General features: G+C 47.0%; 1 protein-coding gene across 4 annotated transcripts in view; it reads left to right on the top strand.

The window, feature by feature from the left end:
* mybpc1 (myosin binding protein C1) overlaps window positions 1-14,509 on the top strand; it is a 132,520-nt gene that overhangs the window by 31,019 nt on the left and 86,992 nt on the right. For 2 of the 4 annotated variants that reach the window (XM_059978531.1, XM_059978533.1), the window contains exons 3-5: window positions 1,636-1,728; window positions 12,594-12,632; window positions 13,082-13,123. In XM_059978531.1, coding sequence (XP_059834514.1) covers window positions 1,636-1,728; window positions 12,594-12,632; window positions 13,082-13,123 — 174 coding nt within the window. The remainder of the gene's footprint in view (window positions 1-1,635; window positions 1,729-12,593; window positions 12,633-13,081; window positions 13,124-14,509) is intronic. The other 2 variants (XM_059978532.1, XM_059978534.1) reach the window with 2 other exon arrangements.

Here is a 14,509-nt window from a genome sequence, read left to right as displayed (position 1 = left end):
ACTAAGCACAAGACATTCTGCAGGTACAGGAACACACACACACACACAAAATGCCGGGGAAACTCAGCAGGTCAGGCAGCATCTCTGCAGATGAATAAACAGTTAACGTTTCGGGCCATAGCCCTTCTTCAGCACTAGAAGGAAGGGTGACACCAGAATAAAAAGGTGCGGGGAAGGGGAAGGTGGACAGCCAGAAAGTGAGAGGTGAAGCCAGGAGGGTGGGAAAGGTAAAGAGCTGGAGAGGAAGGAATCTGATAGGAGAGGAGAGTGGACCATGGGAGAAAGGGAAGGAGGAGGGACACCAGGGGGAGGTGACGGGTGGGAAAGGTAAAGAGCTGGAGAGGAAGGAATCTGATAGGAGAGGTGATTCTGCAGAAGCTGGAAATCCAGAGCAGCACACATAAAACCCTGGAGGAACTCAGCAATTAGTGATTAATGGTAGGGGTGCATGGCATACAAAAGGTTGGGAACCCCTTTTGAAGCTGTGGGGTGGCATGGTAGCAGAGTAGTCAGATCATCACTTTACAGCACCACCTATAAGGTTGGAGATTGACTTCCCACTTTTACGTTCTCCCCTTGACCACAAGGGTTTCCTCCCACAGTCCAAAGCTATATGGGCTGGGATTATGGAGTTGTGGGCATGCTAGGTTGGCACCGGTAGCATGGTGACATGTTCCAGCTGCTCAGGACGACCCTAGCGGATTCGATTTGATGCAAACAATGCATTTCACTGTATGTTTCCATGTACGTGTGACAAATAAAGCTGATCTTTATCTTTAAAACCATTGTGTGTAATGGTCCAAATGTATTTTAAATATAATCATTGTACCTGCCTCAACCACTCTGCCTGGCAGCTCGTTCCATAGACTCACCACCCTCTGAGTGAAGAAGTTGCCTCTCACCTCTTTCCCTTCTCGCTTTAAGTCTATGCCCTCTAGTCTTCAGTTCCTTTTCCCTGGGAAAAAGTCTGCTTTCACCCACTCTATGTGATATGCCTCTAGAAGGCCACCCTCAATCTTCTCCTCCACTTCAAGATTAGAATCTTAGTCCGAATGCATAACAGCTTGGTACCGATGACACAGCTCAACATGTCACAGAAGCCAGTTGCTCCTCCATGGACTCTGTCTACACTTTTCACCACCTCAGCGAAGCAGCCAACATAATCAAAGACATCTTGGGTATTCTCTCTTCTCCCTTCACCCGTTGGCCAGTAGATACAAAAGCCTGAAAGCATGAACCACCAGGCCTAAGGCAGCTTCCACCCTACTACTATCAGACTATTGAATGGTTCCCCAGTACAATCAGATGGATTGACCTCACAATCTACCTCGTTATCATCCTGCACCTTTTTCTCTACCTGCACCTCACTTTCTCTGTAGCTGTTACACTTTATTCTGCATTCTGTTAGTGTTTTCCTTTGTTCCACCTCAATGCACTGTGTAATGATCCAATCTGTATGAACGGTGTGTAAGACAGAATTCTCACTGTCTCTCGGTACATGTGACAGTAATTAACTAATTCCAATACATCTAGCTCAGCGACTTCCTGCTTATAACTGAGTGACCATGTAGTAATCATTTTCTGAACATCTTCTAAAAACACCAATGGATGTGTTGCTTTTCTTGTTCTTTGCAGAGGGTAAAGGAAATCCAGCAGCTCCCGCCACACCAGCAGCTCCCACCACACCAGCAACTCCCGCCACACCAGCAGCTCCCGCTGCACCAGCAGGTGAGTGAAACAATAAACTAAATCACAAGACCAATCAGATGATTTAGTTATGTTGGAGGCATGAGAGACTGCGGATGCTGAAATGACACTGGAAACCATCCGGTGAAGGATGTACAATAAATGTAAAGATACCCACAGGCAACAAACTCAGACCAGGAGAAACCCACCGGGTTAGGCAGCATCTGCGGAAGGAAATGAACAGTCGATGTCATCTAGACTAGAGGTTCACAACCTTTTTTATGCCATGAAGCCATACCATTAACTGAGGCATCCTTGGACCCCAGATTGAGAATCCTTGAAGACCCTGCTCCAGTTCTGAAGTCTCGACAGTCCATTTCCCTCCACAGATGCTGACTGACTCATTGAGTTCCTCCAGTGTTTTGTTTGTTGCTCCCGATTCCAGCATCTGCAGTCAATTTAGTTTCTAATAATGTCCACAGCTTAATGACGCGTTTCACAGGAAACAAATCTGTTTTTCACCTTTCTGGTATGTGTTTTAAGCATTTTCAACTTTTGTTCTTTATTCTAAGCACCTCATGAGCTTGAAACCCCAAACTGAAGGGTCACGGGAATGATCTCAGGAATGACAGGGTTAATGTATGAGGAGTGTTTGAAAGCGCTGGGCCTGTACTCACTGGGACTTAGAAGAATGGTGGGAAGGGCAGAGAGGATCTCATTGAAACCTATCAAATACTGAAAGGCTTCGATAGAGTGGATGTGGAGAGGATGTTTCCTATAGTGGGGGAGTCTAGGACCAGAGGGCACAGATAGAGTGGATGTGAAGAGGATGTTTCCCATGGGTGGGGAGTCTAGGACCAGAGGGCACAGATAGAGTGGATGTGGAGAGGATGTTTCCTATGGGTGGGGAGTCTAAGACCAGAGGACACAGCCTCAAAGCAGAAGTACATCCATTAAGAACAAAGATGAGGAGTAATTACTTTAGCCAGAGGGTGGTGAATCTGTGAAATTCACTGCCAGGAATGGCTGTGGCCAAGTCCCTGGGTATAGTTAAAGCAGAGGTTGATAGGTTCTTGATTAGTCAGGACGTCAAAGGTTATGAAGAGGAGGCCAGAGAATGGGATTGAGAGGGGTAATAAATCAGCAGAGCAGACTCAATGGGCTGAATAGCCTAATTCATTCCCTTGACTTATCGTTTTATAGAAGGAAGTGATCTCAGTAAAAATTGTCACTTGTCCACTGTTGAGGATGGAGAGAGATTTACTAACTTTGCAATAGGGAAAGTTGAATAAGTTAGGAGTTTATTCCCAAGAGTGCAGAGGATTGAGGGGAGATTTGATAGAGGTGTACAAATTTTTAAAAAGTACAGATAATGAATGCAAGTAGACTTTCTCCACTGAAATTGGGTGAGACTATGAGGTCATAGGTTAAGGGTGAAAGGTGAAATGTTTAAGAGGTACTTGAGCAGGAACTTCTTCACTCAGAGGGTGGTGACGGTGTGGAATGAGCTGCCAGCAGAAGTGATGGATCGGGATTTTAACGTTTAAGGGAAATTTAGATAGATATATGGATGAGAGAGGTATGGGGGGCTATGGTCCCGGTGACAGTCGACGGGACAAGACATGGAACAGAAGGGCTGAATGCCTTGTTTCTGCATGTAGTTTTCTATGATTCTACAAATGTGTTGTTCAAAAGATCAGCTCCAAACACATTGTCTCATTGAGATAATAAAATAATTACTCTGGTGACCCGTTTGGTTTCAGAGCAGAAAGATGATGTCACAGCAACCACTGCAGGTGAGTAGACTTTGTACCGTTGGTACATGTCCAACCTTTTAACTCTTTGTGAGACAGAGTTGGAGTACAATGGGTCACGTCACCATGTGCCACTACCATGGACTAACAGGATTTCCAATCTGTTTTACTAATAGGTGTCTCCTCCGGACCATGCTGGCATTTCTCCAATGTGTTTTGCCTCCTCCCTTGTCACGCCTTCACATCTCATAGTGTCTGCCAGACCCTGGCATTGTGCAAATCACCTCTGTGTGCAAACGAGAGTGGAGGGGCATTAACTCTACTGAATGCTCCATCCTGGTCTGTTTTTTCCGGTTCTAGTTCAAGTTCCCTCCTGTGTGCAAACGAGAGTGGAGGGGCATTAACTCTACTGAATGCTCCATCCTGGTCTGTTTTTTCCAGTTCTAGTCCTAGTCCTGATGCTCTTGTACCTTCTTCTGGATCTGAGGCTCCAGTGCCTTTTACCTGATGGTAACAGCGAGAAGTGTTTTCAACTGGCGGGGAAAGAGTACAGCCTATCCAGGGCAGAATTGAGAGAAATCAGGAGTTGACAGAGAGACACCAAGCAGGATACTTTTGCTCTGCTTTGGTGTGCGCGTAAAGGAGGGATGCACAAACCAACACAGCTACTCGTTACCACACTCTCAGTTATTGCAGCCGGTAACCACAGAGTTCCTGGGACACCATGCGCCATTATCACTTGGGCTAACTGCTTTCCCCTATCTTGCCTGCACCCTCGATCCATTCAGATAGTCATCAGGGGAAGTGTATGATCAAATTAGCCAGGCGGTATATGGCACTAAAACTGTCCCAAGCTACCACGTGCAATTCCTCTGCAATATAATTAGTTTCACCAACATGACATGGAGGGCCCAATCTCTGGCAAGAGGAGCCTTGTGTTAATTTGGCCCCCACCAGTGTGTGCATGGATTGGGAAATGAGTGGTAATTTGCTTTCAGCCTCCAGGAATCTTCTCTCTGAATGACCTCAGCTGTCTGCTACCCTGTCTAATATCTGTGCTTTTGTACTTGGGTGTGTGAGTCAGTGTGCGTGTCTCTGTCTGCGTGTGTCAGTGTGCGTGTCTGTGTGTGTGTGTGTGTGTGTGTGTGTGTGTGTGTGTGTGTGTGTGTGTGTGTGTGTGTGTGTGTGTGTGTCAGTGTGTGTCTGCCTCTGTCTGTGTGTGTCAGTGTGTGTCTGCCTCTGTCTGTGTGTGTGTATGTCAGAATCAGGTTTGTTATCACTGACTTACGACATGATGTCATGGGATGTTATGTGGAAGTAGCGTAAGATGCTGGAGAGGCTCACTTTGGAGTATTGTGTGCAGCTCTGGTCATCTACCTGCAGGAAAAATGTCTGCAAGACAGAGTACAGAGCAAATTTACAAGGATGTTGCCAGGACTTGAGGACCTGAGTTGAATAAGTTAGGATTTCATTACCTGGAGCATAGAAGATTGAGGGGAGATTTGACAGAGGTTTACAAAATGATGAGGGGTATAGATAGGGTAAATGCAAGCAGGCTTTTTCCACTGAGGTTGGGTGGAACTACAACCAAAGGTCGTGGGTTAAGGGAAAAATGTGAAAGGTTTAAGGGAAATTACTTCACTCAGAGGGTGGTGAGAGTGTGGAATGAGCTGCCAGTGGAAGTGGTGGATGTGGGTTCAATTTCAACATTTAAGAGAAGTTTGGGTAGGTACTGTACAAGGATGGGAGGGGTACAGAGGGTTATGGTCTGGATGCAGGTCAATGGGACTAGGTAGAATAGTAGCTCGGCATGGACTAGATGGCCTGAAGGGGCTGTTTCTGCTGTAATGCTCTATGGCTCCATGAAATGTGTTGTTTTCTCCAGCAGCAGTAACATGAAAAGAGGTAAAAATTACTAGAAATCACAGAATATATAAATCACAGAAAGGAATAGTGAGGGAGTGTTTAGGGGGAAGAAGCTGTTCCTAAATCACTGAGTGTGGGTCTTCAGCCTCTCGTATCTCCTCCCTGATGGTAGTAATGCGAAGAGGGCACGTCCTGGGTGATGGATGCCACCTTTTTGAGGCACCAATTCTTGAAGCTGTCCTCGCTGGCGGCTCTGTGATGGAGCTGGCTGACCTTACAACTACCTCTTGTGCATTGGAGCCAGCTAGAATGCTCTCCGCTGAGCATCTGTGTGCGTGAGTCTGTACACGCGCAAATGCAGTATATATATTACCTGTGTGTCCATGTGTATTTTGTGTTATATTAACTCTCCAAAGGCCAGTCAATGCCTCCAGAACAAGCTCCTGTTGCTGAGACAGAAGAAAGCCAGTCAAAGACTACACCACCGTTACCCACAGGAGGTTAGACACTGTGTGGCCGGTCATTATTCGTGTGTGTTCCCAGGTGGTGAACTAATTCCTGTGGTGTGACTAACTCTTGCAGTGGAAATTATCATCAGCTGCTTATTTTTAAGATGGAATTACCTTTATTCATCTTCAGATGAATAAATTTGACAAGATTAGAATAATGTAGGATTAGACTCTCAAAAACCTTTACGTTAAATAAAAATTTGATTTATTTTATTGGAGGTTTGATGAATTCTTTGCCAAATTGTCTCCTGCACTGGGAGGACTGAGGTGGCCTGGGGTGACAGAAATGAACACATAAGTAGGATGCTTCATCTACGTCAGGGGCTCCCAACCTGGGGTGCGTGGCTACGTCAGGGGCTCCCAACCTGGGGTGCGTGGCTACGTCAGGGGCTCCCAACCTGGGGTGCGTGGCTACGTCAGGGGCTCCCAACCTGGGGTGCGTGGCTACGTCAGGGGCTCCCAACCTGGGGTGCGTGGCTACGTCAGGGACTCCCAACCTGGGGTGCGTGGCTACGTCAGGGGCTCCCAACCTGGGGTGCGTGGCTACGTCAGGGGCTCCCAACCTGGGGTGCGTGGCTACGTCAGGGGCTCCCAACCTGGGGTGCGTGGCTACGTCAGGGGCTCCCAACCTAGGGTGCGTGGCTACGTCAGGGGCTCCCAACCTGGGGTGCGTGGCTACGTCAGGGGCTCCCAACCTGGGGTGCGTGGCTACGTCAGGGGCTCCCAACCTGGGGTGCGTGGCTACGTCAGGGGCTCCCAACCTGGGGTGCGTGGCTACGTCAGGGGCTCCCAACCTGGGGTGCGTGGCTACGTCAGGGGCTCCCAACCTGGGGTGCGTGGCTACGTCAGGGGCTCCCAACCTGGGGTGCGTGGCTACGTCAGGGGCTCCCAACCTGGGGTGCGTGGCTACGTCAGGGGCTCCCAACCTGGGGTGCGTGGCTACGTCAGGGGCTCCCAACCTGGGGTGCGTGGCTACGTCAGGGGCTCCCAACCTGGGGTGCGTGGCTACGTCAGGGGCTCCCAACCTGGGGTGCGTGGCTACGTCAGGGGCTCCCAACCTGGGGTGCGTGGCTACGTCAGGGGCTCCCAACCTGGGGTGCGTGGCTACGTCAGGGGCTCCCAACCTGGGGTGCGTGGCTACGTCAGGGGCTCCCAACCTGGGGTGCGTGGCTACGTCAGGGGCTCCCAACCTGGGGTGCGTGGCTACGTCAGGGGCTCCCAACCTGGGGTGCGTGGCTACGTCAGGGGCTCCCAACCTGGGGTGCGTGGCTACGTCAGGGGCTCCCAACCTGGGGTGCGTGGCTACGTCAGGGGCTCCCAACCTGGGGTGCGTGGCTACGTCAGGGGCTCCCAACCTGGGGTGCGTGGCTACGTCAGGGGCTCCCAACCTGGGGTGCGTGGCTACGTCAGGGGCTCCCAACCTGGGGTGCGTGGCTACGTCAGGGGCTCCCAACCTGGGGTGCGTGGCTACGTCAGAGGCTCCCAACCTGGGGTGCGTGGCTACGTCAGGGGCTCCCAACCTGGGGTGCGTGGCATAAGAAAGGTTGGAAACCTCTCACTCGATGGAATGAACTGGTGAATTTTACTCTTTCCCTTGCCAAGGTTTCACAGTTGTCAAGTTATGGATCAAGAGGTTTACTGTGCTCCCTGGGCACCTCTCTATGATAGCACCCAATGGGAGAGATAGAGACAATGTCTCAAAGTCTAAAGTCAAAAATTTCTGGCCTCTTCCCCCTTCCTTTCCAGTCCTGAAAAAGGGTCTTGGCTCAAAATGTCAACTGTTTATTCATTTCCATGAATGCTGCCTGACCTGCTGAGTTCCTCCAGCACTTTGTGTGAGTTGTCAAAAGTCAAAGTAAGTTTATGACCAAAGTACAAATATATCACCAGTCACAACCCCGGAGCTTCCTTTCCTTGCAGATGTTTACAAGAAAATGAAGAAACAATAGAGTTTATGAAAAAATATACACAAAGTCAGACAAACAACCAAAGAAGATAAATTGTGCAAATAAAAAAGTATATATACAAATAAATTTAAAAAACTGCAAACGTGGGTTGTGGAGTCCTGAAAATGAGTCCCTGGGTTATGGAATCAGTTCAGTGTTGGTGTGAGTGAAGTTGGCTGTGCTGGATCACGAGCCTGACTGTTGAGGGGTAAAACTGTTCCAGAACCTGGTGGTGTGGCTCCTAAGGCTCCTGTACCTCCTCCCCAATGATAGTAGTCAGCAGAGATCATGGGCTGGATGGTAGGGGTCCTTGATGATAGATGTTGCTTTTCTGTGGCATGAGCTCCCTGGTGGAGAGGGCTTTGCCCATGACGGGCTGGGCTGTATCCATCACTTTTGTAGCCACCCCAAGGAAGGTGGGCCTGTTGTTAGAGGACACTTGGATAGAAACTAAATCTGGGTAACCAGCAGAATGTGGCTGGGGTTATTTGTCTAGTGGCATTTAATGGCAGGGTGCAGACAGACCCTTTAATTGGAAATGCCACCAAAAATGTTTTGCCAGAACTTGATTTCTCTCTCTCTCTCAAATTAGAGCAACTTGCACACGGAGGAGCAGTGATCCATCAGGAGTACGGCCTGTTCCAGGGGCAGGACTATCTCCAGAGTACAGCTGGAGTGTAATTGACAGGACAGATGGTGACACAGTCAGATGTGGCACAATGGGCTGGAATAAGCAGCCGTGACTGCAGTATATATAGTGACAGTGAGCAGATTAGGTTTCCCCTGCTCAGAGTCATGGCTGAACACATAACTTATGCTTATTATAAGGTCGGACACCTGACCGTGTAATCACTTGGCAATGTTGTCACCGATTAATTGGACTCTGAAAACTCACACCGTTCCTCAATCACACTTTATTTACTTGAGCACAAGGAGAACAGCTCAGTCTCTGTCACCACTCTGTCTGAGGTCTGATAAAGAAATGCTATTTCTAATCAGAGCTGACAAGCAGTTACAGATATTGACCAATTGGTAAATCGGAATTAGCTTTAACGCCACTGGCATACGTTATGAAATGAGTTGGTTTGCAGTGAAATACATGATAGTAACATCTTAAAATTACAATCAGTATATATTAAAAACAGAAAATAAAATTAAATGAATAGTACAAAAAGAGAGGGAAAATAGTGAGGTAGTGTTCGTGGGTTCATTGTTCATTCAGAAATCTGAGAGCAGAGGGGAAGAAGCTGTTCCTGAAACTTAGAGGTGAGTCTTCAGGCTCCGGTACCTCCTCCTTGATGGTAGCAATGAGAAGAGGACATGTCCTGGGTGATGGGAGTCCTTTAACAATAGATTCTGCCTTTTGTTCAAATTCCTTACTTGAAAGGTGTTCTGACATTCACAATTCAGGTGTTAAAAGTCGATGGAAACTACAAGCAGATGATAGTTTGAAGTTTTGTCTCCTAGTTGGTGAATGAATGTACCTTGCACCCTTCAATTATGTCCTTACCTTGTCGAGTGGCTGTTGGGTAAAGGGAGGTGATGCTCTTTAAGGACCCCATTAGTCTGGGCTGACCAGCACACTCACTCTCTGTAAACTGTTCTTGGCTGGACTTTATTTTAACCTTTACTCTGCTGAAACTTCCCTAGCACCATTAAGATAAAGAGTGTAAGATTAGGGGACAGTCATTAAATAGGAATTGGAAACGAGAAAATCTGCAGGTGCTGGAAATCCAAGCAACACACACAAAATGCTGGAGGAACTCAGCAGGCCAGGCAGCATCTATGGAAAAGACTACAGTCGACATCTCGGCCTGAAATGTTGACTGTACTCTTTTCCATAGATGCTGTCCAGCCTGCGAAATTGGAATTGGTTTATCATTGCCAAATGTACTGAGATACAGTGAAAAGCTTGCCTTCCATACTCATCACACAGATCAGATCATTAGTAGTAGGCAGCTGTCGATCCCAGGGGATCATGGGTTTGTGACTCTGGTGGTCTGTGTACTCTCCGAGGCGCAAGCCTGGGCAGGGAGATTTGAAGAACCGGTTGTTGCCCAGGCAGCAGGTTCCCCTCTCCACGTCACTGATGTATCCAAGGGAAGGGCAAGTGCCAATACAGCTTTGCACCAATGTCATCGCAGAGGCTGCTAGAGTGAAGTTGTAAACAATATCAAACGACTCCAGATTTCTTCCTCGGGGTTTACTCCCGGGGCCTTTCCCATGGGAGGGTGTGGCCATAAGGCAGCGGAGGTTTAAAATCAGAGTTTTCCTTCTCCTGGGCAGGCTGCCGTCCAAGGCTGACGAGTCCCACCTACCCGTCATTACACAGTACATTATGGTAGAAAAGGGTAAAACAATAACAGAATGTAGAATAAAATGTAACAGCTACAGAGAAAGTGCAGTGCAGGTAGACAATAAGGTTCAAAATCTTAATGATTGTGAGGTCAAGAGTCCATCTTCCCCAAGCAAGGCTTATTGAGAAGGTAAAGAGGTATGGGATCCAAGGGGACATTGCTTTGCGGATCCAGAACTGGCTTGCCCACAGGAGGCAAAGTGTGGTTGTAGAAGGGTCATATTCTGCATGGAGGTCGGTCACCAGTGGAGTGCCTCAGGAATCTGTTCTGGGACTCTTACTCTTCGTGATTTTTATAAATGACCTGCATGAGGAAGTGGAGGGATGGGTTAGTAAGTTTGCTGATGACACAAAGGTTGGGGGTGTTGTGGATAGTGTGGAGGGCTGTCAGAGGTTACAGCGAGACATTGATAGGATGCAAAACTGGGCTGAGAAGTGGCAGATGGAGCTCAACCCAGATAAGTGTGAGGTGGTTCATTTTGGTAGGTCAAATATGATGGCAGAATATAGTATTAATAGTAAGACTCTTGGCATTGGGGAGGATCAGAGGGATCTTGGGGTCCGAGTCCATAGTCCAAAGCAGCTGCGCAGGTTGACTCTGTGGTGAAGAAGGCGTACAGTGTATTAGCCTTCATCAATCGTGGGATTGAGTTTAAGAGCCGAGAGGTAATGTTACATGTATATAGGACCCTGGTCAGACCCCACTTGGAGTACTGTGCTCAGTTCTGGTCACCTCACTACAGGAAGGATGTGGAAACTATAGAAAGGGTGCAGAGGGGATTTACAAGGATGTTGCCTGGATTGGGGAGCATGTCTTATGAGAATAGGTTGAGTGAACTCGGCCTTTTTTCCTTGGAGTGATGGAGGATGAGAGGTGACCTGATAGAGGTGTACAAGATGATGAGAGGCATTGATTGTGTGGATAGTCAGAGGCTTTTTCCCAGGGCTGAAATGGTTAGCATGAGAGGACACAGTTTTAAGGTGTTTGTAAGAAGGTACAGAGTAGATGTCAGGGGTAAGTTTTTTACACAGAGAGTGGTGAATGTGTGGAATAGGCTGCTGGCAACGGTGGTGGAGGCGGATATGATAGGGTCTTTTAAGACTCCTGGAAAGGTACACGGAGCTTAGAAAAATAGAGGGCTATGGGTAACCCTTGGTAATTTGTCAGGTAAGGACATGTTCAGCACAGATTTGTGGGCTGAAGGGCCTGTATTGTGCTGTAAGTTGTCCATGTTTCTGTGTTTCTATACTAGGAACTATTCAGTAGTCTGATAACAGTTGGGTAGAATCTGTTCTTGAGCCTGGTGGTACATGCTTTTTTATCTTGTGTACAAATAGATAATGAAGAGCTTGTCTTGCAAGCTGCTCATACAGATCAGCTCATTACACTGAGGTGGAACAAGGGAAAACACTAACAGAATGCAGAATAAAATGTCACAGCTACAGAGAAAGTGCCGTGCAGGTAGACAATAAGGTCCAATAGCATAATGAGGTAGATTGTGAGGCCAAGCGTCCATCTTGTCATCAAGTGGTCAGTTCAGGAGACTGATAAGTGTCAGCCAGTGCGAAGCACGGCAGCAGTTGTGGGCTGTCCCCAGTACAATGCTTGGACTGTGTTAGTTGTTGATAAAAATGACACATTTCACTGTACGTTTCAATGGGTATATGTGACAAGTAAAGCTAATCTCTAATCTTCATAAAGTATTAAAATTCTCAGCTGGTCATGTGAGGTCCTGCCACCACCAGAGACTTCCACACCCACTTAGCATCCAGGCATGACCTGGGTGATGGGGGTTCTTAATGATGGATGTGGCCTTTTTGAGGCATCGCTCCTTGAACATGTCCTGGATGCTACGTAGGCTAGTGCCCATGATGGAGATGACTGAGCGAAGTTCGATCGTGCGCATTAGCCTGCTCCCCCCATACCAGATGGTGATGCAGCCAGGTAGAATGCTCTTTATGGTACATTTGTAGAAATTTTTGAGTGTTTTTAGAGAATTGCCAAATCTTCTTAAGCTCCGATTGAAATTTAGACACAGTCATACCTTCTTTGTAGCTGCATCAATATGCCGGGTCCAGATTAGATCCTCAGAGATATCGACAGCCAGAAACTTGAAATTACTCACTCTTTCCATCTGATCCCTCTATGAGAACTGGTGTGTGTTCCCTTGTCTTACCCTTTCTAAAGTCCACAATCAGTTCTTTGGTCTTACAGATGTTGAGTGCCAGGTTGTTGCTGCAGTCAGTTGCGATTACTGGCTGCTGGCTAAAATATTGAATCAATGTCACTTGATTTAATCACTGGAGTTCATGAAATCTCGCAAAAGAAATGATTTGACTACTCTTGTACACTGCGTTGAGCTGAGTGGTTTACAATGTTTGCTTTTTTTTAACGTTGTGTTGTGTCTGTGTCTGTGCATTGTTCATAAGCTGTTAACTCACTTCTGTCTGTATTTTGTACGCTGTGTGTTTACAGAGGGAGAGGCAGAGGTCCCAGCCACTTCGTCCCGGCCAGGTAATGCTTACAGACATCCAAGCATGTGTCCTCGACAGGCGACACCACTGGGCAGCACTTTGAAACAGACTCCAATGACATAACATCTCAATAAATGAGGCACTACAGCCATGTAGTGGTTAGTACTACACTACTCCAGCTAGGGGCACCGGAGCTTAGAGTTCAATGACTTCTGTAAGGAGTTTGTACTTTCTCCCTGTGAGTGTCTGGGTTTCCTCCCACATTCCAAAGACATACCAGGTTAGGAGGTTAATTGGTCATTGTCAATTGTCCTGTGATTAGGCTAGGGTTAGATAAGAGGGATGCTCAGCACTGTGGTTCTCTGGGCCAGAAGGGCCCTTTCCATGCTGCTGTATTTCTAAATAAATTAAAAAATTAAAAAAGATAACCTTCAGTCCACAGCAGTTTGAACTGATGTGCTTTTCCCAATTATAACTCTTTTCTTTTAGCAGAAGGAACCCCTAGTACTCAGGTCGGCAATGGTACCCAGGGTAAGTATTTTTATAACCTCTCATTCTCATTATAGAACTGAGCTAGTGATGGAGCCTCACCCACAAAACGCTGGAGGAACTCAGCAGGTCAGGCAGCATCTATGGAGAGGAATAAGCAATTGATGTTTTGGGCCGAGATCCTTCACCAGTATGTAGAAATTCGGTCCAAAATGTCATGCCAACCTTTTAAGCTACTTTAAAATCAACCTAACCCTTCCCTGCTATGTAGCCTTCTCTCCACAGGTGCTGTCAGATTTGCTGATTTCCTCCAGCATCTTGTGTGCATTGCTGAAGATTTCCAGCGTCCGCAGAATCACTTGATTCAATGATGGAGACTTTTCGGGTTGAAGCGAGATGTGCCAATCTTATTGGAAATGTGACCGGTGAACCAAAGGTTTCACTTTTCCTCATTTAGGTTTTTTTTAAACTGTAAGGCAATGAAACATCCAGAGACATCAGCTGTTCTCATTAAATGGTATGGCCAAACCCACAATGCCCTGCACCAAGGCTTTAACTGCAGTTTGTTCTTTCCATATAGCATCCAGTCCACTAATTCTGGCATTTTATACAAAAACCTGTTTGCTAGTGTAAGTGGCAGCTTCTACCCATCAATGGCGCTAACACTTACTGGTGATGTTTGGTATTGGTGCATTGATTGCCCAACCCACAGTGGCCACCAGATGGTAGTAGTGAGCCGGTTCCTTTCCTATGGTTTGTGAGGGGAACCAGAATCAGGTTTATTATCATTGACTTAGATACAAAATTTGCTGCGTTGGGGCAGCAGTACAAAGTAACATTAAAAAAAATTACACAGAGATATATAAAAAATAAACAGTAATGAGGTCGTATTCATGGCTAATGGACTAATTGCTGCACGGTGCATATCTGTGTAGCTACAGATATCACAGAGCGCAGGAATAGTCTGGACCCTGGTTTCTTTCCCCTTCCTAATGAAGGGTCTCAGCCCGAAACATCGACTGTTTACACCTCTCCATAAACGCTGCCGGAGCGCTGAGCTCCTCCAGCATTTTGTGTGTGTTGCTCTGGTGTAGATAGACCCACTCATTCAAGGACCTGCTTTACCTCAGAATTAGAATCAGAATCAGGTTTAATATCACTGGTATATGTTGTGAAGTTTGTTGTCTTTGTGGCAGGAGTACATTGCAATACATAATAATAGAAAAAATGTGAATTACAGTAGGTGTGTATATATACATTTAAAAAGTAGTGCAAACATAGAGATAGAAAGTACTGTGGTAGTGTTCACAGGTCCAATGTCTGTCTAGAAGTTGGATGGCAGAGGGGAAGAAGCTGTTCCTGAAGTGTTGAATGACAGACTCGGTGATTTCCCCCAATGGCCTCGTCACTCACTGTAGGACTTACAAC

This window comes from Hypanus sabinus, chromosome 8 (genome assembly GCF_030144855.1).
Source record: "Hypanus sabinus isolate sHypSab1 chromosome 8, sHypSab1.hap1, whole genome shotgun sequence".
Taxonomy (NCBI): Eukaryota; Metazoa; Chordata; class Chondrichthyes; order Myliobatiformes; family Dasyatidae; genus Hypanus; species Hypanus sabinus.
The sequence above is the reverse complement of the archived record's forward strand: the minus strand, read 5'-3'. Positions and strand labels throughout refer to the sequence as shown.